The sequence below is a fragment of the Ruditapes philippinarum genome, unplaced genomic scaffold (genome assembly GCF_026571515.1).
Source record: "Ruditapes philippinarum isolate M1 unplaced genomic scaffold, ASM2657151v2 ctg681_1_1_1_1, whole genome shotgun sequence".
NCBI lineage: Eukaryota > Metazoa > Mollusca > Bivalvia > Venerida > Veneridae > Ruditapes > Ruditapes philippinarum.
In genome coordinates, this window is record NW_026864845.1 from 193039 (window position 1) to 216820 (window position 23782).

The following is a 23782-nucleotide window of genomic DNA, read 5'->3' on the forward strand; positions in this document are numbered from 1 at the left end:
GCTTATATAACACTAAAATGTGGCATATAAAATAAATATGTTCTTATTTTTATTCACACTTATATGTTTCGAAATATTTCACATTATGTAGAAAAGCTTATATAACATTAAAATGTAGCATATAAAATAAATATGTTAATATTATTATTTTTATTCACACTTATATGTTTCGGAATATTTCACATTAATATGTAGAAAAGCTTATATAACACTAAAATGTAGCATATAAAATAAATATGTTAATATTTTTTTTTTCAAACTTATATGTTTCGGAATATTTCACATTATGCAGGAAAGCTTACATAGCACTAAATGTCAATATTTTTTTCACACATATGTTTAGGAATATTTCACATTATGTCTATTAGCATTCCTCCATCTACAGGTAAGGTAACGCCGGTGATCATTGAAGATTTTTCACTCAGCAAGAAAACCGTCGCATTTACGATGTCTTCTTCCTCTGAAAATATACAAACCTATATTGTAAATCAAATACACATGTACTTTATATGGCTTCACACATTAGAGTAAAACCGTCATTTATTATAATTTTAAAGATTGTCAAACATCTAAAAACGAAAATAACAATATTATGCTTTAACTGTTTGACATTTACATTCCATTTAATTGAACAGATGTTTAGATAATGAGATAATTTCTGATGTATACAGTCTGACTAAAGTTCAAATCTCCTTGTTGTAGAAGCTGATTTTAATTAGATTGTTTTGAATATCATATGTATACATTCCCAAGTGAAAACTCTTATCGACTGATAATTTCACTAAATCTTTAGTTCCCCTGTTGTTGTTTTTAATTCGGAACACATTTAAGAAATCTTTCCGGCCTTATAAGTGAAACATCCATTCTGTGTATTATCTCAGAAACGAACGGGCAACTGAGTAGATGCGTTAAAAAAATTCATAGTATTTAAACATTGCAGAAATTAACGTCCTTCTCGTGTGTGGCAAGCGGGCCACTATCAGTCACTTGAACACTTTGGCTACCTGTCCTTTGTATACACAAAGATATGTTTACAATACATGCTGGGAACCAGAGTATTGCACTCTGCTGTACCTCCAATAACTTCTTACCTGCACAACGTCCAATAGGAATTCGTGAAAGAACCGCCGCTTGCTTAACAGGATCGCCCCATACTTTCTTTCCAAGTTCTGTCATCACCACTGTAGGATTAACACTGTTAACACGAATCTGGCAATTTTAAAATATATAAAGAATTTCATGTTAGTTTTATTGTTATAGTGGGGACTAAACAAAATCATCACAGTGTTGCCTGTAAATATAAAAACTGTCACTTAATTAAGGTACAATTCAATGTTGAATATACACTTGCCTACAATGTTTGTACATTTCTGATTACCATACAATTTCACCTATTTGCAGCCAAGCTCGTGCGCCATTGATGAAGTCATCATATCAAGGGCAGCCTTAGAAGGACTATAGCTCGTATGGTAAGCGGTGGTACGAATAGCAGCAATGCTGGAAATATTAACAATAGCTCCGCCATTCCCACGTTCAGCCATTCCCCGGGCAACCACCTGCCAAATATAAATACGATTAATACATTTTCTACATTACATGTATACTGTATATGTATTAATTCTAACAATTAATATTAATAATTCTATACAAATTCATGTCATATATAAAGCTGCGGTCTCACTTACATCCCGGCAAAGCCCCGGTAGACGTCCGGGATGATCCGGGAACGACCTGGAACAACCGGGGTACATCCGTAACTCTGCCGGCAACGTACGGTATGATCCGGGAACATCCGGCATTCGACCCCGGATGGAATAGAACATTCTATATCAACGGGATGGTCCGGGGTGATCCGTGAAATTATAGCTTTGCCGGCTTCATCCTTAGCTCTGCTATGAACAACCGGGGTTATACCGGGGAAGCACCGTAAGTGTGGCGGCACAAACCGGGGATGATTCGGTGTACGATATAGCTGGTAGAGCTAGGTAGAGCCCCGGTGAATGCCGGCAGAGCCCCGGTGAATGCTGGCAGAGTCCCGAAGGATGACGATAGAGCTATGGTTGATCCTGGTAGAGCCACGGCAAAGTCCGGTTCATTTCAAAAGATTCACGGCAATTTGCGATGATTACACTTGTTTGTATTATAACTCTCCCCAATTTCCCTTTTGTCCAGTCTTGCATAAGGATTATTAAGAAAATTACTGTTCTGGAACAATAGATATTATATCAAAAGAAAATTATGTATCAACGTCATCATTTTCGAGTGTTTTCAATCCACCGGAGCCCTGCCGGGATCGTCCTGGGCTCTGCCTGGATCGACCGGGGCTCTGCCTGGGCCAAGCGGGGGCTTTGCCGACGTCATCCAGGGACTCTTCCTGGATGGTCTGGGCGCATCATGGGTGTTAGTTGGGAATTACCGTAATGCTGCCAGGGTAAATGTGACCGCAACAATAATTTTACCGCGGACCGTCCCCGAATCATCCCAGTAACATACCGGGGTGGTCCTGGGCTCTGCCGACAGTAGGTCAGACCGCAGCTGAAGCAAAACATTCATTCTTTTAACAGTATTTATATATTGTTTCTTCACAGTTTAATATTGTTTTCGAACAAGGTGTATCAAACAGTATTCTAACGTTTAAACCAAATAGATATTACAAATTCTAGAATGAGGACATCCGTCAAAGGACAAGTAACTCCTTCATACTTAGTCTAAATAACCGGGGCAACATTTATCACGCCTCTTAGCATCAAGTGGTATGTAATCTTCAGCACTTAAAGTTTAAAAATCAATGATCTTAAACGACCCGTACAAAAATTTAAAACCGAGCTTTTTATAGAAGTATGCTATTTTAATTTTTTTTTAAACCAAAAGTAGGGGCGTCCGTGGCCGAGAGATTAAATTCGTTGAATTCAAACCACTTGCCCCTCACCGCTGTGGGTTCGAATCCTGACAGTGACATTGAATAATTTCATACTATCCACCTACCTGACTGAAAATAGGCAGTTTTACTCAGGTACCCGTTCGTGTCTGAAATAGTGCACGAAAGGGCACATGAGATCTTCCTCCGCCAGTAAAGCTGGAAAGTCGCCATATGACCTATATTGTGTTGTATAACACCAAAAATTTACATACCTGAGAAATGTTGAATGCGGCCCGGAAATTTATATTGTGATGACTGAAAAATGAAAAAAAAAAGTTTCTAATCAATTAAATATTTACATTTTATGTTTTATATTTAATGTGGAATTTTAAAGACTGTTTAGCTACAGCTGGCGAACAGGGTTATTTTACAATATATGTTTCATGTTTGTTGATTTTATATACACATAGTAAGTTAAAGGCCCATTTTAAGCCTGAAAAATGCTATTATGCTTGTTTCTCAAAAGCTTTTATCCATAAGGTTCTGTTACAGTTTTTAAAATTATACTTATTGGTCGCACTGTTGAGCCCTCTGTTGCTTCTTTTGCATGTTTGCAATTAGAACAGTTATAGTAATTAAGTATTTTTGATGAAAGTCAAAATACCACTTTGTGTACATTTTGCTACCTTTATGACAAATTATTTTACATTCAGGACTATTTCCTTAATACAGGATAATAATCATTTCACATGTTCTCAATCAGTTATACCAACATTACAAAACATATATTACACTTTTTCTAAAGCGATAATTAAACACGCTTGCCGCGAGCCAAAGCAGCATTTTCATCTTTTGGTTATTCCAATCTAATTAAAAACCCAGGAAGGGTTTTACATGAACACGCAAACTCGTGTATAAGTAGTATATTAATAATTCGAACTACGGGAATAAATAAAAATAAAATATATTACTCATCAAATTCTTCTTTGGTAATCTCTAAGAATGGAGTATGCTTTATTATTCCAGCGTTGTTCACAAGAAGGTCTATTGGACCAAGGTTTTCAACCACTTCTCGTGTCTTATCCCATTCTGATATATCCAATAACCTTGTCTCAATAGATGGAACCTGAAATAAATAATTATACAAACTGTATCGTATTATATGTTCATAATCTACACAGTCGGTCTAAATAAAAAGTATGTCCGTCCGTCTGTCTGTTCCTTCGTTGGTTGGTTGGTTGATTTATTGATTGATTGATTGATTGATTGATTGAATGATTGATTGATTGATTTACCTATGTTTCTGGTTACATTTGGTACGGTACCAATTCTTTGCCTTTTTTTCACTCGAAACATCTCTTCCATTATATATGAAGTAAAATTTAGGAAAATTATTTGAGAAGACATTTGATATGTTTTATTCTTCAAATAATTTGGTCTGTAGTCTGACAAATTCATGCTGGTACATATTGTTGCCAAATGCCTTTCAAGTTACAGTCATTTAAAGTAAACATATTCGGTATGGCTCACTCAAATTGACATACATATTCAACTGTGTTCAAGTACTTCGGAGTTGTCACCATGTCAGCATTATGACGAAATAATTATCGTGTATTCATTCCATCATGTCATATCTATGGTGATTCTTCTGTCGTTTCATGTTATGTCTTTTCTTCTAGATATATTGTCATGTGTTAATTTTGATTCTTCTATCATCTCGAAAAAAATAATCATTAGATGAGACTTATTACACCAATATTAATACAGGAATGAGTCTCGTTTGCTATTGCAAAAATCATTCAACCTCTGGCAGTTTTCCCAACAGTAAGGAAATGACGAACTATATGCAGAAACTACGAAATACAGGTGGGACATTTCAAATTCATGAATTTCCGAATTCATCTTCCCGAAAATTCAAGAAGTATGTCTACTTCTGCCGTGCATAAAAATTAATGAGTAAACAATAATTATTAACAGCATTTTTCTATTCCTTTGCAGATATACATTCAAATTGACGTCACATACCATGTGTTATGACCATACTTTTAAGTTTAATCACAAATTACGCGTTAAAATAGTATAACAAAGAAGAACTCCAAACTAGTGAAACTATCTCATAGAACGATGAAATACCTCCTTCTTAAGACTGTCCAAGTCTGACTGTGTTCTGCTTATCCCAAACACCTTAGCACCAAGGTTAGCTAATCTAATTGCTATTGCTCGCCCAATACCTATAATATATACCAATATACAAAAATCATTTAAAAGTATATAAGATATATCAACACTGTAGTGAAATTAAAGTATTGATTAAGGCGATACTAGGTAAACCAGTATATAATATATAGGGACTTTGCCGGTCCATACAGTGACTTCGAGATAATGCAGGTATTCGAGTTATCCAAGTTCGAGCTAAAAACATTTTACTGTATATTCAAAATAACGAATTATCCGTCAAGTCATTTTACATTAAAAGGGGGGACGTTTTGCATTCTATTTATTTGATTTTTTTATTGTTTTGCATGAATTATATCGTCTACAAATACATATAAGAATATTTGTAGAATAAAGAAATCAGATGATCTATTTTAATAAAACTGAACATTGAAATAAGGTCAAATTTAGCGACATCTACAATTCGAATATAGTTCTTTAATATATTTTTAAAAAATCTTTCAAAAAGAAATGCTGTGTCATTATGATTTTACATTTTCATTTTATCGAAATGTATGTACGATAATAGTTATTTTGATAATGAAATTGTTCTGAAAAGATGATAAATATTTTGAATTGTTAAAAAAATCGAGTTACCTTTTCCGGCTCCTGTAACCAACGCCCTTTTTCCTTTAAAATCTGTTTGTGCCATACCGTCTGCTTGTTCCATGCTTTAAACTTAAGCTAGGTCACAAAATATTATTCAAAAAGTAATTATATTGTGTTGATGAAAACGTATACATGTATATTAACTTTAAAAAATATTTTGGGTATGTCTTTCTTTAAAAAATAAACTTCAGGTAGATGTTCAAATAGTATTATTTTTTACTACAAGTATATGGCGTGAAGAGTAATTAGGGCGTAAACATCGGTTGGTATAAGGTTACAAGATCATATTTTTTATATTTATATAAGGACAAAGTCACTGACCTTATCAATGTTTTGTTACATCAAAACGTCTATGTACAAAAATGTTTCTACGAGTATATTAACTTACAGAAATTGTTAATGGTAAAATGGTAAAATTAATAGGAGCCGCGTCACGACAAAACCAACATAGTGCGTTTGCGACCAGCATGGATCCAGACCAGCCTGCGCATCCGCGCAGTCTGCTCAGGGCTTACAAACCCTATTACAAGTAGAGGAACTATTAGCGAACAGCATGGATCCTGATCAGACTGTGCGGATGCGCAGGCTGGTCTGGATCCATGCTGGTCGCAAACCCATTATGTTGGTTTTGTCATGACGCGGCTCATATAATAACTCTATTTTGTGTCGTGATTTGCGTTGTTGATTATAATTACAAGCGAGGTTTTACGCAAGCATAAAATGGCTGCGAAGGAATTGGTTAAATGTTACCTGAAGAAAGTTGTGACGAAGTCATAAAAGTAGCAGAATGTGAAAGTAGTATTTTGACTTCCGTTTAAGATACTAAATTACCATAACTATACTATATAAGTTAAATCACCGGCAAATTACACACTAAATTCGATTTTCAACTTGTTTTTTTTTCTTCTTACAATTGTATATTTTTTTTTAAATATTGCAAATATTCGCAGGTTAACAACATGTATAATTATTACGACTTAGTATCTCGTGCGCACCACTTAATTATCTCATGGCCAAAACTAAGTAACTCGTGGCCACGACATAATATCACGTGCGCATCACTTAATGATCTCGTAGCCACGACATATAGTATCTCATGCGCATGAGATAAATAAAAACGCACAAATGTCACCTTTGCGCCACCGTAGAAAAGTGTAATAGAAAATTGTTCAAGATTTAAATATTCGGCTCATATACAGAAGGGTCGTTTTATTTATACATGTAGATAGAAAAAAATAGATTATGTGTGCATTGTATAAAAATTTATGCAAGTTTATGAAAATAATTATGATTAATATTTTAGTATGTCCAGTTCTATTTCGATTAACTTTATTTAAGTCGAGATGTTATTATGCATGTCAAAATATAAATAGATACAAAAGATTTTATGAAATCTACATAAAGATATATATACATTGATAACATTAGCTAAATAAACTTACTTTGTATTTCCTACATATTATGCATGTCAAAATATAAATAGATACAAAAGATTTTATGAAATCTACATAAAGATATATATAACATTAGCTAAATAAACTTACTTTGTATTTCCTACATATACTGTCTCCTAAGTGGCTTATATAAGTTGCACAATCAAGTTTATCTGTACCAGGGTAAAAAACGTTAAAAAAAGTTTAAAATCAAGGGCAGCAACCGCATAGTTGTTTTAGTTTAAATAAGCGCAATATTGATAAGCTCCCTTATTTACTAACTAACAAAGAAATTGTCGCGATTTGACAAATAGCTAATAACCGATATAAGTAAAACGAGTGCCACAATTCCGTTGATATTGTTCACATGGGTTTCAACGAGAGTTTGAATAACGTCACTAGCCTAAATATACCAAAATAAAAAGTTTATAATAGCATTCTTGGGGCTAACAGGGTCTTTAAGTATCCTTCCCGTTGATAAATTCAATCCGCAAACGTTTTTTTCATTTTCAAATGAATGAATAATTAAGTTACATGAACAGAAAAACCAGAAGAAATAAGACATAGCTTTGTTTGATTGTGAACTTTTTTTGCTGAAGAAGACTAATTGTCGAAAGCAAAGAACAAGTTTTATCAGAGAGCTAAATCTTTCTTTTTTTAGTTATTTATTTAACAGATTATATTTAGAAATGACCTAAAAGAAGAACAAAATTGTCATCCCCCATGTAATAATTAGTAATTACGTAAAACAACGTTTTATATACATTCTTTATTAAAACTTGTGCAATAATTATGCTTAAAGGCCCATTATGCCCATGAAAAGTGTTCATTTTAATTTCTCAAAATCTTTTTTGGTATTTTTTTGTTTTTTGGGTTTTTTTGTGTGTGTTTTTTTTTGCCAATTGGCACAGTACATTTATGGTGATTTAGTAGTTTGTACGGAAGTCAAAATACTACTTTGTTACATTTTGCTACTTTTATGACATATTCTTTTACATGTAGCGCTATTTTCTTTAGGTAACAAGAATTTAACATTCTCTTAAACATTATTTTCAATGTTTTGATCTTTCTAAAAAAGTAAATGTTTATTCATTTCTGAGGCATAATGTGCCTTTAATAAATTGCTCTATCTGTACCTTTTTCTGAGCCCAAAGAAAGAATAATATCATGTATTTCCAAGTTAATAATCCCCCGAAAACTGAATTTTGGACTTTATGATTTTGGTATCATTTATAAAGTTTTGTTTATACAAATATAAATATTGATAATTTCTTTTGTTTCTGATAGTGGAATTATATGCTTTCATGTAACATGTGTGCACAATGAAACGAGCCGCTTCACGACAAAACCAACGTAATGGGTTTGCGATCAGCATGGATCCAGGCCAGCCTGCGCATTCGGCAGTCTGATCAGGATCCATGCTGTTCGCTTACAAACACTATTACAAGTAGAGAAACTGATAGCGAACAGCATGTATCCTGATCAGACTGCGCAGATGCGCAGGCTGGCCTGGATCCATGCTGGTCGCAAACGCACTACGTTGGTTTTGTCGTGACGCGGCTCAAATATTGTAAGATTATACATGTAAGTTATTGACATAAATCTCACATCTGTTACGAGAAACAATCCGAAATCTATTTCTATGTACGGTTCATATTCTATGTATTATATGGTCTATATGGGGGATATATTTGTTGAATAGATCGTGTTATTGGCCTGTTCACTATAAATCATGCGCGTTAATACATGTGGCTAAGATAAGACATCGCCTGACTAACATCCGGGTGACGTTTTTTTATTCTTTCATGGTAACAGATGGGTCTAAAAAATTGTCGATTCTATCATGACTACATAGATGCTCAATTTCATGATTACTTATGATACAGCCTCCAAAAGAAAATTTGTCGTCTGCTATGATTGTTATTTTGTGCTGAAATTATGAAATCACACGTTACATTTCTAGCGTTCATTTATTTGGTGCTGTGTACAGTCAATGCAAATGGCACGGCATTGACCTTTGAACTTCCAGACAGACGACGATTCTGTTTAAACGAACGATTTGAAGGACCTAAAAATTATATTTTGGAATACCGTGTAATAAGAGGGGGTAAACAAGACGTGGATGTACATGTGAAAAGTCCAAATGGGAAAATATTACATAAAAATATCCAGGCTAAGGAAGGATCTTTTGAGTTTGAATCGTCAAGAGGCGATTTCTCGTTTTGTTTCAGTAACGAATTCTCAACTTGGACGCATAAAGTCATCTTCTTTGATTTCGACCACAGATTTTGAATACTCCCCCGAAAGGGGCGGGTGTTGAAAAACTTTCTTTAAAACTATCAAGAATTCTTGCGACGAATAAAGAGGTTAGTCAGTTGTAAAACATCAAGTGTTTAAAAGACGAAAGAATCTTACCCGACTTTTGGGGAATGCTCGCAGCATTTTTAACAGGGTGTCGGTTGCACACACGGGTTTGCAATTTTGGGTTGCTGGTCCGGACTTTATTTTAAACTTTTTTTAAAGTAAAGATAATAAATAAAAAACCGAAAACACAACAACTTCTGCTTGAAATAATAACTTAACAGGCTTTTTTTTCCCAAAATTTCAATTTAGAGAAATATTTCTGCAAAAATATATGTCCTTTACTAAGTCGATCTGTTACTTTTTTTGGTGAACGGGGTTAAAATTATGGCAAAAAATTTTTTTTTTAATTTTGCCTTCATAATTTTTAAAAAATATAATACCTTGGAACAATTTTTTTAATATTAAGTTTTTTATTCTTTTTCCGTTAATTTATTTATAATCATATTTTCATACAAAAAAAACTTGGTTTATAATCTTTTTCAAATTTAATTATTTTATTTTTTCCCCACGAAAAGGTTTTTTCTCTATATTTCCTTTAAAAATCTATTCAAAATTTCTTTGGGTTTTTTGTCATTGAAAACATTTTCTAAACATTTTAATAAATAAAAAAGTAAGAAAGCTGTTTTTTGTCTTAAAATTAAAAACCTCAATACGAAAAGTTGGAATGTCTTTGTTAAACCGTTGCAGTCTTATTATTTTAGTCACATTTAAGACAGACTGCATATAATTTGAAAATTGGCGTCAATACGGTTAATGTCATAACTTCTTGGCAAACTGTATGATTTTGAAAATTGATTATTAACTATGGTCAGCACCACTCGGATAAGCCCCAGCCAAAAGGTGTTCGTTTACTTTAACCGTATTTTTATTCAGAAAATTGTACATAGTAAACAACAATACCGTAGTAATAGATTTTGGCTGAAAGCAAAAGCTTATCAAAGCCATTTTTACAACATTCTGCCACGTAATGCCCGTGTCACGCAGAAAAGGATACAGTAGAAGGTCATTTAACGTGATATACGTTTATTTATAATCTAAACCGAAAACATTCACACTGAAAACCTAGTTTGGCCACTAGTTTACAGTTTACAGTTTCTTGTGAAACGTATACAGAAATTACTCCATTCTAAGAGTTTAAAAAGTGGTTTCAGCATGCCCCCGGGCCTATCCGAAAACACTTTTTTAAGTACCATTTTGTTTTGTAGCCGAGGTGGATTGTGGCCCGCCGTTATATGTCGCAACGGGCCGCTAATGTCGGCACTTACCCAAAAAATTGTTCGGCACCAAAATACCCCTAAATTTGTCCCAAATGCGCCGCTTAATTGTGCAAAATTCAATTTGCCGTTAAAAATGTAGCAATGTTTTGGCGTCGAAGTCGCATTCCGCTAAATGTCGCCCAACCCTAAATGTCCGCAACCACCGAGGTAAATTGCAATTTTTAAAGTTATAAATGTGTTGCCAACGAATTTTTCCCCGCTTACCGTTAAAATGTCGCAACCTACCGTTTAAAGTCGCAAGATATAAATTCAGTTAAAATCATGATTAAAAGAAATTTAAAAAAGGAGATAATTTAAGTTTTCTTACTGTAATTGCAATTTAACAAAAAGTTATCTTTGTTTTAATTGTTTTCTTTTATAAACCTAAATATGGAATTTGAGCTGCAAAAAGGCCCAAAAAGCGAAATTATAAAAAATTTAAAATTTAAAATTTCAATTTCCCAATAGATAATTTTTTTCTTTTGTCTCCCTTTTTTTTTGAACCCGGGATTGAAAATTTAAAAAATTTTTGGTTCCCCCCCCCAAAAAATTTCCCCTTTTTTAAAGAAATTTTCATTGATTGAAGACCTGTTTTTCTTGCTTACAAATTTATAAAAAGTCATCTGGGGGGGTTTTTAACCCCAAAAAACCCCGGGGTTTGGGTTGCCCCGGGGCCCTTTAACCATGATCAACCTTTGGAAAACCCCGGCGTTGGGCCCTTTTGGAATTCCGTAAAGAAAAGGGGAAAAAAACCCATGGTTAAAACCGGAAAAACTGGGGAGACCCCGGCATTTGTTTTCAAATTTTTTAATTTACAACCGGGGGTTTAAAGGGCATTTCCCCAAGAAAAAAAGCCCAAACCCCGTTTTTTTTCGGTTTTGGAACGGGAATTCCCGGGGAAACCCCACCTATTTTATATTGCTCCATAACGTAAATTTTAAATTTGAAAAGAAAAACCGGTATGCTTTGTCAATCAATGCCCCAAAGGAAAAGGGTCCCGGTGATCCAGGAAAAACCACCCGGGCGTTAAGGGAAACCGGGTACTTTGGGGGTCACGGGAAACCCAAGCTCCGGGTGGGGGCCGGAAAAGGGCCCCGGGAATTTTGCCGCCCTTTGTACGGTTATACAACGATAAAAGAGGGTTGGTGTAAGGGACCTAAATGCCGAACGGAAAATTTAAAGAACGGGAATAAAATAATTAAAAGTGCTACTTTGGATCTCATTTTGTTTAGAGAAGTAACACGAGCATGGACAATTTTGTTAAATGAGGAGAAGGAATAAATCTTCAGCTGGTGCATTTTCAGCTTCAGGTTTACCTCAACCTCTGAAGGTGTTGTAGACACAGTTTTTATTTCTAACTTCAATCCCCTTTTCTTCGCATGCATCTCTGCTATCTTTTTCCATAATTACTGATGTCCAACGGTGGTCAGTCAGTTTTTTTCTCAATAAACATGAACAGGAAGCATCGGGTGCATATTACCAGGTAGCGTCACCGAACAGTAACGGCATCCACCAATAGCATTACCGTTGGCAAAACGGCGATGGTCGGTGTATGGACCGGTGATGAAACTGTGTCTAGTCGGGTTTCCACCGGAATCAAGCGGGGAATACACCGATTTTAGCATCGGGCGCCATATCGTATATATCCGGTTGCTATATTCGGGTTCTGAACTGGGGAATTTTCCACCTGGATCTGTCCGGGGATGTGTAAACGCAATTTGATTTCTCAGAAAAACACCACGGAACACCTCGGTTCACCAGCTTAAGACACAGTAAGCTATACCCGTGCACCATTACCGGGACAGTGTTTATTTGAAGGCTTTATCCAAACCGGGTTAAACGGAACCTGCAACATTTTCAATTTTTTGCCGTTTTGGACAATCTTTAAAGGGGTTTTCTTTTTTTTCTCTTTTTTATCAATGACCTGATGTTTCCTCAACACAACATCTGAATAACTTTAAGTATTTAAGGGAAAATATAAGCACTCCAAAAACCCACTGATTCCGGGGCCAAAAAGACCAAACAATTTTAATACAGTAAAAAAGTGACAATAACCATTAAGCTGATGCTTTATTAAAGATTATACTTTGAAATGTCGAATATTAATATTTCATTTTTAAATTGTGGTTTTACTTTGTTTCGGCTTTATATGTTTTGGTTAATACAACCAGGAGCCCCAATGCATTTTTAAATTTAATAGACATACAATGTACATTAAATTTCAACATGATATAAGTTCAAATCTTTGTTTTACTTGTAGGGCGTCTTAGTTAGGAAGCTGAATTTTATTCTAATAATAAAATACAGCGGTTTTATCTATCTTCGATAATTTCAAACCCCTCGAGCAGGGACGTTTAAAAAATGGTTTTTAACTTGGGTTTTAGAAATTGCCTTGATTTGAAATGTTTAAACGTGTTTCGCAAATGCAATATTTTTTTGACAATTGCTATTAAAGGGAATTTCAGGTGGCGGAAACTGATATGTGTTTGGTGTTTGAATGATTTGTATATCATATTGTCATTACTTTCAGCTATTGTTTAACATCGGCACATGTGAGGTTCCTTTTTGGGCCATTTGATTATATCAAAAATTATGAGGGGCCTCCCGTGACCAAAATGAAGCTTTTAATATTTACTCCCGAGATTTTTTTCATAAATGAAAAAGGCTAACGTGGACGGCGTTTTGGTTAAAACCTTTTTGGTTTATGTTTCGGGATTATGTTTTCGCTTGATGCAGCTTATTGCCTCAAAAAATCAAACATATTCATTAAAACAGAAAATTATTTATTTTTAAATAAAAGTAAAAAATGCAAATTTTTAAACGAATTAAGACGATCTTGAAAGGCATTTTCTCCCTTTTTATTTTTTTTCCCCAAAACCTCACAATATTCATTTCAAAACTTGAAAAATATTGATTGAATCAAGACAAAAATTTCATTTTAACAGAAACGGCAAATACGTGAAAAACATACACAGTATGAAATGCACGGTCAACACGAAAATCGAAATGGTAAATGTTTTAGGCCATTTTGAAATCTTGCATTTAGCATTCGTATAGTACTCATTGATCATATAGTTTGCCGATCCTCGGTCGGGTGTTAGATATGAGCGAGTATACATGTATCAAATTAATTGAATCTGACTACTCAAGACGATTTTTGTCTGTTTGAAAGCGAGTGAATTTATTATATATGGAACTGCGTTTCAATTTTTGCAACGATAAAACTTATCTTGTAAATAATGTATATTGTTTTGCGTTAGATTTTAGCTGAACTTATGCAAGTGAATATTGATAACTATACAATTGTATACTTTTTGTATGAAACTGCAAAATTGGCATTATTCTGTAAAAAGTATTGTATAATCATGTCTGTAAAATTGGCACAAGAGACAGCTTACGGTATGGCTGCCTGAGGTGGCAGTTTGATGGCCTTGTTGACTGAGGAGGCAAATTCGCAGTCGGAAGAGGAAGCTTAAATAGCTGACGGCCTGGGCCTAATGAGTTTGCCTAACGCCCTGGAAGCTTAACGTTGGCAGCCTAGTATCATGAGAAGGCCGCCTAACATCTTAACAGTCTATCGATGACAGCTTTGCAACCTGAAGTTGGCAGTCTAACAGCCTAAAGTCGGCAGCCTAGTAGCTTAAAGTTAGTGACTTATATTATAAATATGGAAACAATTTAAAATACAGTAAAATCACTATGGAATGTCTTGCAAAAGCACATACAAATGCAAGATTATGGAAAAAACGCCTTTACCATAAGGGCACTGAACTTTGCAGTCTAATAGCCTAAAGCTGGCAGTCTAGGAGCCTTGCAGTCTAAAATTGGTGTCATGTTATAAGAAATGGAACGATCAAAATGATAAAATGGCATGTTGGAGGTTTCCTAAAATCTACTCGTACAAATGGCTTTATAATTTACACATTTATTAATCAATACAATATACTTGATCCTGGCAAGTTACATAATTATTGCATAAATTTTTATCAAATTATTGCCATTTTCAGAAGTTTGAGAATGAATATCGTGAACCTAAACCGGCAAGATGGATTTTTTAAGTACTGTCTATACTTATGGCTTCATAATTTCCACACTTACTTATCTAGAGAAAGTTCATGATATAAGTTATATAACTCTGACATTCATTTCCCCAAGTTATATTCCTTTTTTTCACTTTGAAAATAGGACCTTGTATGGTTAACCTAATACCTTAAATGGATGTGTATCATATTCAGATGCTCGTTCATTGATTACTTTTTGTGGGGTTTCATTTTGTGGTATCAGGGAACGTGTTTTTATGTTTGACTATGATACAAAAGAGAAAGAACATTTACATGATTTAAACACTCGGCAATCTGATTTATACCCGAGGGCTACACCCCTCGTACAATAAGATAGCCTCGTGTTTCAATGCTTTTCTATTACTTAATGTATTTCATGTTTAATACAAACATGCCAAGGGAGGTCCTCTTCCATTGAATTTAGTTAGGGGTCCTGTTGGTCAAGGCCAAAGTCACCAATGCCAAAAATAGATTTTCACATTTTTACAGGTGCATAAACATTATTCTTTTGAGGGATTACTTTTATACTTGTAGGCACATAAAATTGAAGTCTTCTCCTTTGGATGGAGTAAAGGGTTCAGTTGGGTCAAGGTCGCCAGTTCTAGAATTTTTTTCTTTACCCCCAACTTTTTAACAAAAGGGGGGGCCCCTTTATTTATTGAACAAAAATGTATTTTCATATTTGGAAGGTAGATAACTTGCATGGTATTCTTCCTTTTTGATTGAGGTAGGGATCAATGGGGCATGGTAGTTTTTTTAATTTGCGAGTGAAGTTCACACAAAACAGTTTACGCTTTTATCAAATTTGGCTTCTCGTTATGCGTTGTTTTTATTTCCATTTTTAAACGCCATAAAACCCAAAGTTGGTTATTCATATTATTGTTGCCAATTAAATTAAAAAAATGTTTTCTTTAACAAAAATCTGTCTTATGTTTTTGTTTTGAAAAAATAAAGTTCCCTTAAAATTATCTTAAAATAGATACTCTATTGTGCGTATGTTTTGTATCTATGGTCATTTGAACTTCACTATGATGTACTCGACATGTGCAATAGGACATGATAAGAAATAAAAAAGTTCAAATCAAACTCGTGAATAAAAATTCGAGCATAAAAGTGGTTACAGATATCTAACTTATATCTTCGTTACATATGTATTATTCATGTCCTGTGTTTTTCGAAAGATGTCAGACTTAATTTCATTGAAATATTTACAATGAAGCTTACAGATTAAGATTTTCATTACAGCAAAGCAAAGATATAAAAAGCCTAAAAGCTCTGGCCAATACGGCTAGCTGTCTTCAGCCAAATAGCAATGCTAATATGAGCTTAACCAATTATTTGTTTTCTTATTATATGATATTTACTGAGAATCTTTCATAGGATAAAGCGACTTGGTGAGTAACATATCACTTGCCACAATGTCAAAGCGTAAATAGTGGTTGACAAATCGTAAAATGTACTAAATCTTGTGAACTCATTCTAACTTTGACATCTGCTTACTGTGTGTGTATTTGCGTTTATTTATACTCGCCACCGGTTGCCCATATGGGCGAGTCCTCCAGAAGTGTACTAGTCATTTTAGATTTTGGAGATAGTGCAATTACAGGTACAGAAAGATGCCCAAATTCCAGAAGCTTCCCCTGGTTCTTGAACGTGCCAAGTTGTGTAAGCACACATACATGAGACCTCGAAAGTGTTATCCGAAAGACTGATCATTTATTTTAGTTGGCCAGTCCAGGAATCGAACCAACAAGGTCGAGATTACAAGTCTCGCGCTCTAACCGATTGAGCTATGCGGGCTGGCTGCTAACAAAAATTTCGGTGCATATTATATGTGTTAATAGTAAAATTCGGTCATATCTAACGCCCTAGCCTGGGTTCCAGTCTGTCGATTTTTAATGTGCTTCTGTTCGGCAAATCGTTGATACTATCAAAACCAGAGATATCTATGACGATCGAGTATGAAATAGCGCGTAAGTTATGAATAAATAAAAAAGTATCAACGCCTGAATCCCAGGCTACTAACGCCCGACTGCGGATCGAATACTACATGATCAAGGAGTACTACGTGATAATTTTTGTTTTCGATTTTCGTATTGACCGTGCATTTCATACTATGTTTTTCACGTATTTGCCGTTTCTGATAAAATAAAAAAAAATTGCCTTCACCTATGAAGTGAATATGTAATATGTATCTTTGGGGGAAGTGGGGGGGGGGGGGGTAATATAAAAAGGAAGATTATTTAGCAAAAATACCTGTCAGGATCATCTGTCCTTTAAAAATGCGTTAGTACTTTTATATGAAATAAGTATTTAAGTTTAAAGTGAATATGTTTGAAATTAGAAGTAACCAAAAGGTTAATCAGAGCGAAAACATCTTAGAGAATAAGGGGAATAACTTTGCATATCTAGGATTATCTGCCCTTTGATATTGCATCATATGATTATAGTTCACAAATAAACCACATTTAAAGTAAATTCGGTAGTGTCTGAGAAAATAAATGAAATTACTTTAAAATACCTTTAATATGTTGTCAATCAGGGTTACAAATGAAAATGGGAAACAAAAGAAAAATACTTACATTATCTATTGAGAATTTTGTATCAATTACATGTATCCTTTCTAGCCTAAAAACTACATTATATAGCAGCTCAAAACCTCGATATTTAGGTTCATAAAAGATAACAAGTAAAACAAAGATGACAATTACAATAAAAATAACTATGAGAATGTTAAAAAGTAATATAATACTACTTTAATTATGATTTTAACATGAATTTACATCTAACATTTAACGGTAAGTGAAATTCATGCGACATTTAACGTAAACATTGCGACATTTAACGGAAAAGGATTTTGCGGCGGTTGCGACATTTAGCGGCAATGGTGCGACATTTAGCGGCAAGTGCGACATTAAGCGGCGTTGCGACATTTAACGGCGCCACAGACCTCAAAATTCATAGTCAAAGTAACATTAGATCACTGATACTATATAGGTATTATTTTTTTTATATTTTATATAGAAAATGAGCCGCGTCACGACAAAACCAACATAATGGGTTTGCGACTAGCAAGGTTCTAGACCAGCCTGCGCATCCACGCAGTCTGATCAGGATCCATGCAGTTCGCTATCAGTTTCTCTACTTGTGATAGAGTTTGTAAGCGAACAGCATGGATCTTGATCAGACTGCTCGGATTTTTGCGCAGGCTGGTCTGGATCCATGCTGGTCGCAAACCCATTATGTTGGTTTTGTCGTGACACGGCTCAAATAATAAATACTGATCATTTGACAATGTTAGTTAGCTTCGGACTAGTATGCAACAAATTGTATATACCCTGGCAAAAATAAGCACCCTAATTTAAAGGAACTCCACTTAGGTTTATAAGCCTAAAACATAAAATTATAATTTTTCACATAGATAAACAGAAATATAAAAAATATAACTAGGAAATATACAACAAATACATTGAAAATCATATGTTTGTGCTATTCTGAGTCCGATTTGAGTGAAAAGCGTTTAAACGCTTGTCATTTTTCACTATTATTATAATGATTCTGGAAATACGGAGCGCGCTAATGATCTGAAACTTTGCACATATGCTATTAGTATAGATCTACATTAAATGGATTAAAGTGACATTATGCCCATTCTAGGGTATACACTAAGTGAACAGGTGAAAGTCAAAATAAGTTTTTATATTGCCATAATTCCTATTAATTTAATATTTTACTTTATATAAACAATAAATAACTCCCGGATCTAAACGGAATTTCTGTAAATATCAATTAGAACTTACCTGTCACTTACCTTCATTTTATTAAAAGAGTGGGGCAGTCTTTTTATATATTAGGTCAATTTTAAATTTTATCCTAAATATTTTCCAAAATAAACTGTTGGTCAAACACCATTTTAACAGTCAATCTTTTTAATTAAAAAGTCAATTCAGCTCAACTTGACTATGAAAATATTGACATAGTGTCACTTTAATAATCTCAAAAAATTATTTCCAGTCCCGTCATGTCAAAAAACCTCAGTGGAGTCCCTTTAATATAAAATAGAGACTGATGAGAATAGGGCATAATTAATCAATTCCATGTGAACAATTTACAATTGTATTCTTTATTCCAGCAAAAGCTGTAAGATTAAAAGTAGAAAAATTATGTCAAAATAACTAAAATCGTAATTACACATGGGCCGACCTGTCTTTTATAAAAAGAATGCTATGATAATAGATTCAGAAAATGTTATGTTATATCTCCCTATTACCATGTGTAGAAAGCAGTATTTGTTATACAATAAAAGTAGAGCAAAAAGCCAACAAATACCCTAAATATAAAATATTTTAACACTATAATAATAATAACTTCGAAACATCGTAACAATACCTATTGACTATATAGATGAACTGAACTGTCTTTTGCTTTTGTTTGTTTGTTTGCTTTTTGTTGTTGCTGTTGTTGTTGTTGTTGTTGTTTTTCTTGTTGTTGTTTTTTTTTTTTTGGCGTTTAGTTGAAGTTATAGAAATTTATTTCTTTGTATGCAAATCAAGAAAAAAAAGTATTAGACGCGTTTCACGACAAAACAAACATAATTGGTTTGCGACCAGCATGGATTCAGACCAGCCTGCGCATCCTCGCAGTCTGATCAGGATCCATGCTGTTCGCTTACAAACCCTATTACAAGTAGAGAAACTGATATCTGAAAGGAAACTGAAAGGATCAGACTGCGCGGATGCGTAGGCTGGTCTGGATCCATGCTGGTCGCAAACCCATTATGTTGGTTTTGTCGTGACGCGGCTCGTATATATTTTCAGAGCATATAAAACCAAAAGTAAAAACGTGAAAATGTGCTGACTCGGTTTGCATTAGTCTGTTCATGAAAAATAATGAATGATAAAACATCGCTCACGGTCTCACTCCCCCTAGCACAGGCTTAAGAGATGGTAAAGTTTTTGTAATAAATGATACCAAATTGAGTTAAAGGTACAGGGCTACTTTAACAGGTGCAGCAAATTACTATAAACCTCTGTTGTTGTGAGTATAAAAATATGGAAAAGGGGAAACAGGAAATGAAGGCAAAATAGATCTTATTGTTTTTCTTTCATTCCTTTTTTGGAATTTCTGCGAGAAATAGTTTCTCGTTGACCGCTGCTTTTTTTTATATCATAAACATCTAGCATGCTCTGATCTATTATCAAAATTAAATATAATCCAAATTTACCATTTGTTCAAAGAAATAATTATGTTCTATTCTCAGGTCTAATATGTCTTTAATACATACATCTCCATTTGTCTACTAATATTCAATGAACAACTGACCGGTCATTGTTATTCAGCGGATTTAATTAAATCAGAAATGTTGACGTCAACAATGCCACCCTTTTAATAACAATAAATTCTTCCTTATTTCTTTATTACATTTGAAGGAGTATTAAGTCTATATAGTCTTTGCCTTTATATCTATAATTAGTTAGAGATAATAATAATAATAATAATAATAATAATAATAATAATAATAATAATGATAATAATAATAATAATGATAATGATAATAATAATTAATAATAATAATAAGAAGAAGAAGAAGAAGTAGGAGAAAAAGAAGAAGTAGAAGAAGAAAAAGAAGATGAAAACGAGAAGAAGAAGAAGAAGAAGAAGAAGAAGAGCCCGGATTTCAATATTGAAATACTTGGAATAAGTATCAAGACGTGTAGAGCGTGATAGACCTGTACAGGAAGTGCATGTTCTATTATATGTTCCGATCATAAAAAAGATGCGGTCGATAAACAAGAAGCCTTTTCGAGCTTGACTTGTTCACATATACTTCATCGAAAATTATTCTCACTGTCAAAATTTGGAGAGACTGTTTTTGTAATTTAGGAGAAAAACCTTTTGAACGTTGCCTTTTTCACATAAACACACTGTTCAACTTAAAATAACCAGTTGTTGTTCTTTTTGTATTAACGTTTCTTTGAAGATTTACACTCAATGTGACTTTTAGGTTTCTGAAAATTAATTGTTAATCAAATAGAGAGAAAGTTAAAACCTCATCCTTACATTTCTTACACTTACACTTACATTTCTTATTTGTTAATGCATGGAAAGGAGATCATATGGTTTATGATGTTTGTCATCAAGAAAATTTATCAATATATTTATTTTTATTTCTTGTCATCTATGAAATGACGTTTTGTGTTAATCCTTTGTCCGTCGTCTGTTTGTGTGCAAAAAACGGCCCCTGATCTGTTATTGGGTGATGAAAGGAATGCAGAATGACCCCTCGTATAAGACAAGGTTGGATGTCAAATTAAATTAAATCGATTCCATACAAAACTAAATTGTATCATAGTTTGGAGACCTTTTTATTAGAAAATGTGACAGAGTTAAATCGTCACACAATTTAAATGTACAGTGCATTCCTTAAGTTACATGCTCTCCAGTGTCCGCGCTGTCTGTACAGGGTAATTTGATTGGCTACAGCATTTCTGGGGTTTACTTACTGTAACAACAGGGAGAGGGATAATGATAGAAAGGTTATATTCAGATGCTCGTACATTGTTCCACCTTTTCTGGGGTTTCATATTGTGACGACAGGGAAAGTATTTTTATTTTTGACAACAAAAGACATGCAGTCTGAATTAAACTCTTGGGCTACGCCTTTGTACAAGTAGCCTCGTCATCCACGTTGCGTTGGCAACCATTTAACCGACTGTATTTATAAGACACACCTTAACGCAGTCGCAAAAGAAAGAAAAAACTCCAATTACAAGGTAAAGTGAACATTTGTTTTAGTTCTATTTTTCCTAAATGTAAAATTATTTAATTTTTGCTATTTTGTAATATCTTTTTTAGTCTTTTGTACATTAATGATTTTATACTTAAATTAACTACGATTTACTCAACATTTTATTCAAATTTGAAATTTTCTTTTGAGAAATAAATTCATACAATTGTTGATTTTTTTAATGACGATTCAGTTAAACATGTGCATGTATTAGCTCGGTTTTTTAAACATCGTGTTTTGTGTGTGATTTTGTCATACATACAATAATGATAATATTTTTGATACAACGCGTTGCTATTGTAATATTTCAGCCGGGTATTTTGAATTTCCATTGTTAGTCATTTGTCTTTGAAGTATCTTTTACGCCACCACGGAAATAATGACAAATAAGACACCAAAAATTTAGTAATCCACGACTACTTTGTTTAAATATTGAATCCATATGGAAAAAATTTTAATGTAGTCTAAGATATTCTGCACCTTCAATTATTATTTATTTTTCAGAAATACAATTGTCTTTCAGAAATGTTGCTAGTTGATAATCACTCGACTTATTTTTATTATTATCTAATATCCTATTCCTCAAAAAAAATAATAGAGTATAACATTTTTGTTAGTTCTCAAGTATAATTTTTTTTTGGAAAATGCACAAATGTTTGTCTTCATTTCAAAGTGCAGCTCAATTACACCAAATGCTATCATTTAACATGCAGATGTCATTTCTTCGTGGTGTAGATGGAGGGGGAGAGAGCCCAGGACTCCTTCTTTTACAGCACCCAGCCGAAAACTTCTTGAACACATTTTCGTCTCTTTGTTTACGTTTGCTATATTTGTATTTCAGAATTCTTTCTACATCGGGGAATCAAACCAACGAAGCGGCATATGTATCAAGATTATTTAAATAAACCAAGTAAAACAATGACAACAAAAGTACACAAACTTTATGAACATACCTAGTATAATCGTTTATGATGTGCTATTAAGAACTGGTAAAAATACCCGTACAACGAAAAAACACGCTATTTAAATGATAGTTTGAAACCAATCGGATCATCTCGCCTATTAGTGAATTTAAATCAAACATTTTGTCCTACTTAAGAAAACAACAAATTCGAAAACAATTAAAAGTGATGCTATTATATATTTCCGTCGGTATTTGGAGAGTTTTCCCCCTTTGCTTGCTAATTCTAGGAACGTTCGGTAACGTTATATCCATTGTCGTTCTCATGAAACGCAAGAACCGTAACTCTAGCATAGCCAGATATCTGACTGCTCTTGCTATAGCCGATATTATCGTTCTTTGGGCGGCGCTACCTCGAAACTGGCTGTACAATGGCTTTGGCGTGGAAATGAGAGAGTATTCAACTTTCATTTGCAAAATACAACTATTTTTGTTGTATTTTGGAACTCAGGTCTCCTCTAGCATGGTAGTCATGGTAACTTTTGAACGGTTTATCGCCACGTGGTTACCATTTAAAAGACAGACCTTATGTTCAAGTCGAAGAGCAACTATCAGCATTGTGTTCGTTACAGCATCTATTGCTCTGCTCAACATGCATGTCATTTACGGTATGGGCAAAAGAAATGGACGTAACTGCTACCCAATCAACGACAGTTACGCACGATTCTTGTTGAATGATTGGCCAAAGATGACAATAATAATGTTTGTATTTACTCCACTAGTTATTCTGTTCACTATTAACATTTCTATTGCTGTTCGACTGTTTTTCGTGCGAAGAAATGCGAGAAGATCCGTTTTTCCTCTGGGTATAAATCAAAGTGAAAATGCCAAGAAGATAAAAAACCGTCAAACCACTGTCCTGTTGGTAGCACTCAACATTGTGTACATGATATGTTACACACCAATGACAATGTTCCTAGTTATGCACAGTGATTGGATCCTGTCACGTGGTTATGAAACTGTTCCACCTAACGCTGTAATGGAGATGAGCTGGTCAGTTATAAATGTTCTGTTTTATACAAATTATTCGGTCAATTTCGTACTTTATTTCCTTAGAGCAACATCATTTAGGACGGATGCGAGGAACCTTTTCAAGTCAGTGGTACGTTGTCGATCCATACACTAGGATGAAAATATTGTTCAAAGATAATTAAATTAATTCTAGAAAAGAATGCATGTGTCAAGATCCGTAAAAAACGTCGATGAAATCTTGACAAAAAAATCTTTTACAAAGATC

General features: G+C 34.0%; 1 protein-coding gene across 1 annotated transcript; it reads right to left on the reverse strand.

Moving 5' to 3' along the window:
* Positions 1 to 291: 291 nt before the first annotated feature.
* On the reverse strand, positions 292 to 7326 carry LOC132727021 (L-xylulose reductase-like). The gene is made up of 8 exons (XM_060712435.1): positions 7228 to 7326; positions 5672 to 5758; positions 4994 to 5091; positions 3832 to 3986; positions 3133 to 3175; positions 1398 to 1556; positions 1092 to 1209; positions 292 to 460 (listed from the first exon to the last, which is right to left on the reverse strand). Exons 2-8 carry the CDS (start codon positions 5742 to 5744, stop codon positions 351 to 353), a joined length of 756 nt encoding a protein of 251 aa, XP_060568418.1. The 5' UTR covers positions 5745 to 5758; positions 7228 to 7326; the 3' UTR covers positions 292 to 350.
* Positions 7327 to 23782: the final 16456 nt, after the last annotated feature.

What these genes read in the sequence shown, in the direction of transcription:
- LOC132727021 (XM_060712435.1), bottom strand. Translation starts at nt 5,744, where the DNA reads ATGGAACAAGCAGACGGTATGGCACAAACAGATTTTAAAGGAAAAAGG. An exon ending in GGTTACAGGAGCCGGAAAAG is followed by an intron (nt 5,092 to 5,671) that starts GTAACTCGATTT and finishes TATATATTATAG; the next exon opens with GTATTGGGCGAGCAATAGCA. An exon ending in TCCTATTGGACGTTGTGCAG is followed by an intron (nt 461 to 1,091) that starts GTAAGAAGTTAT and finishes GTATATTTTCAG; the next exon opens with AGGAAGAAGACATCGTAAAT.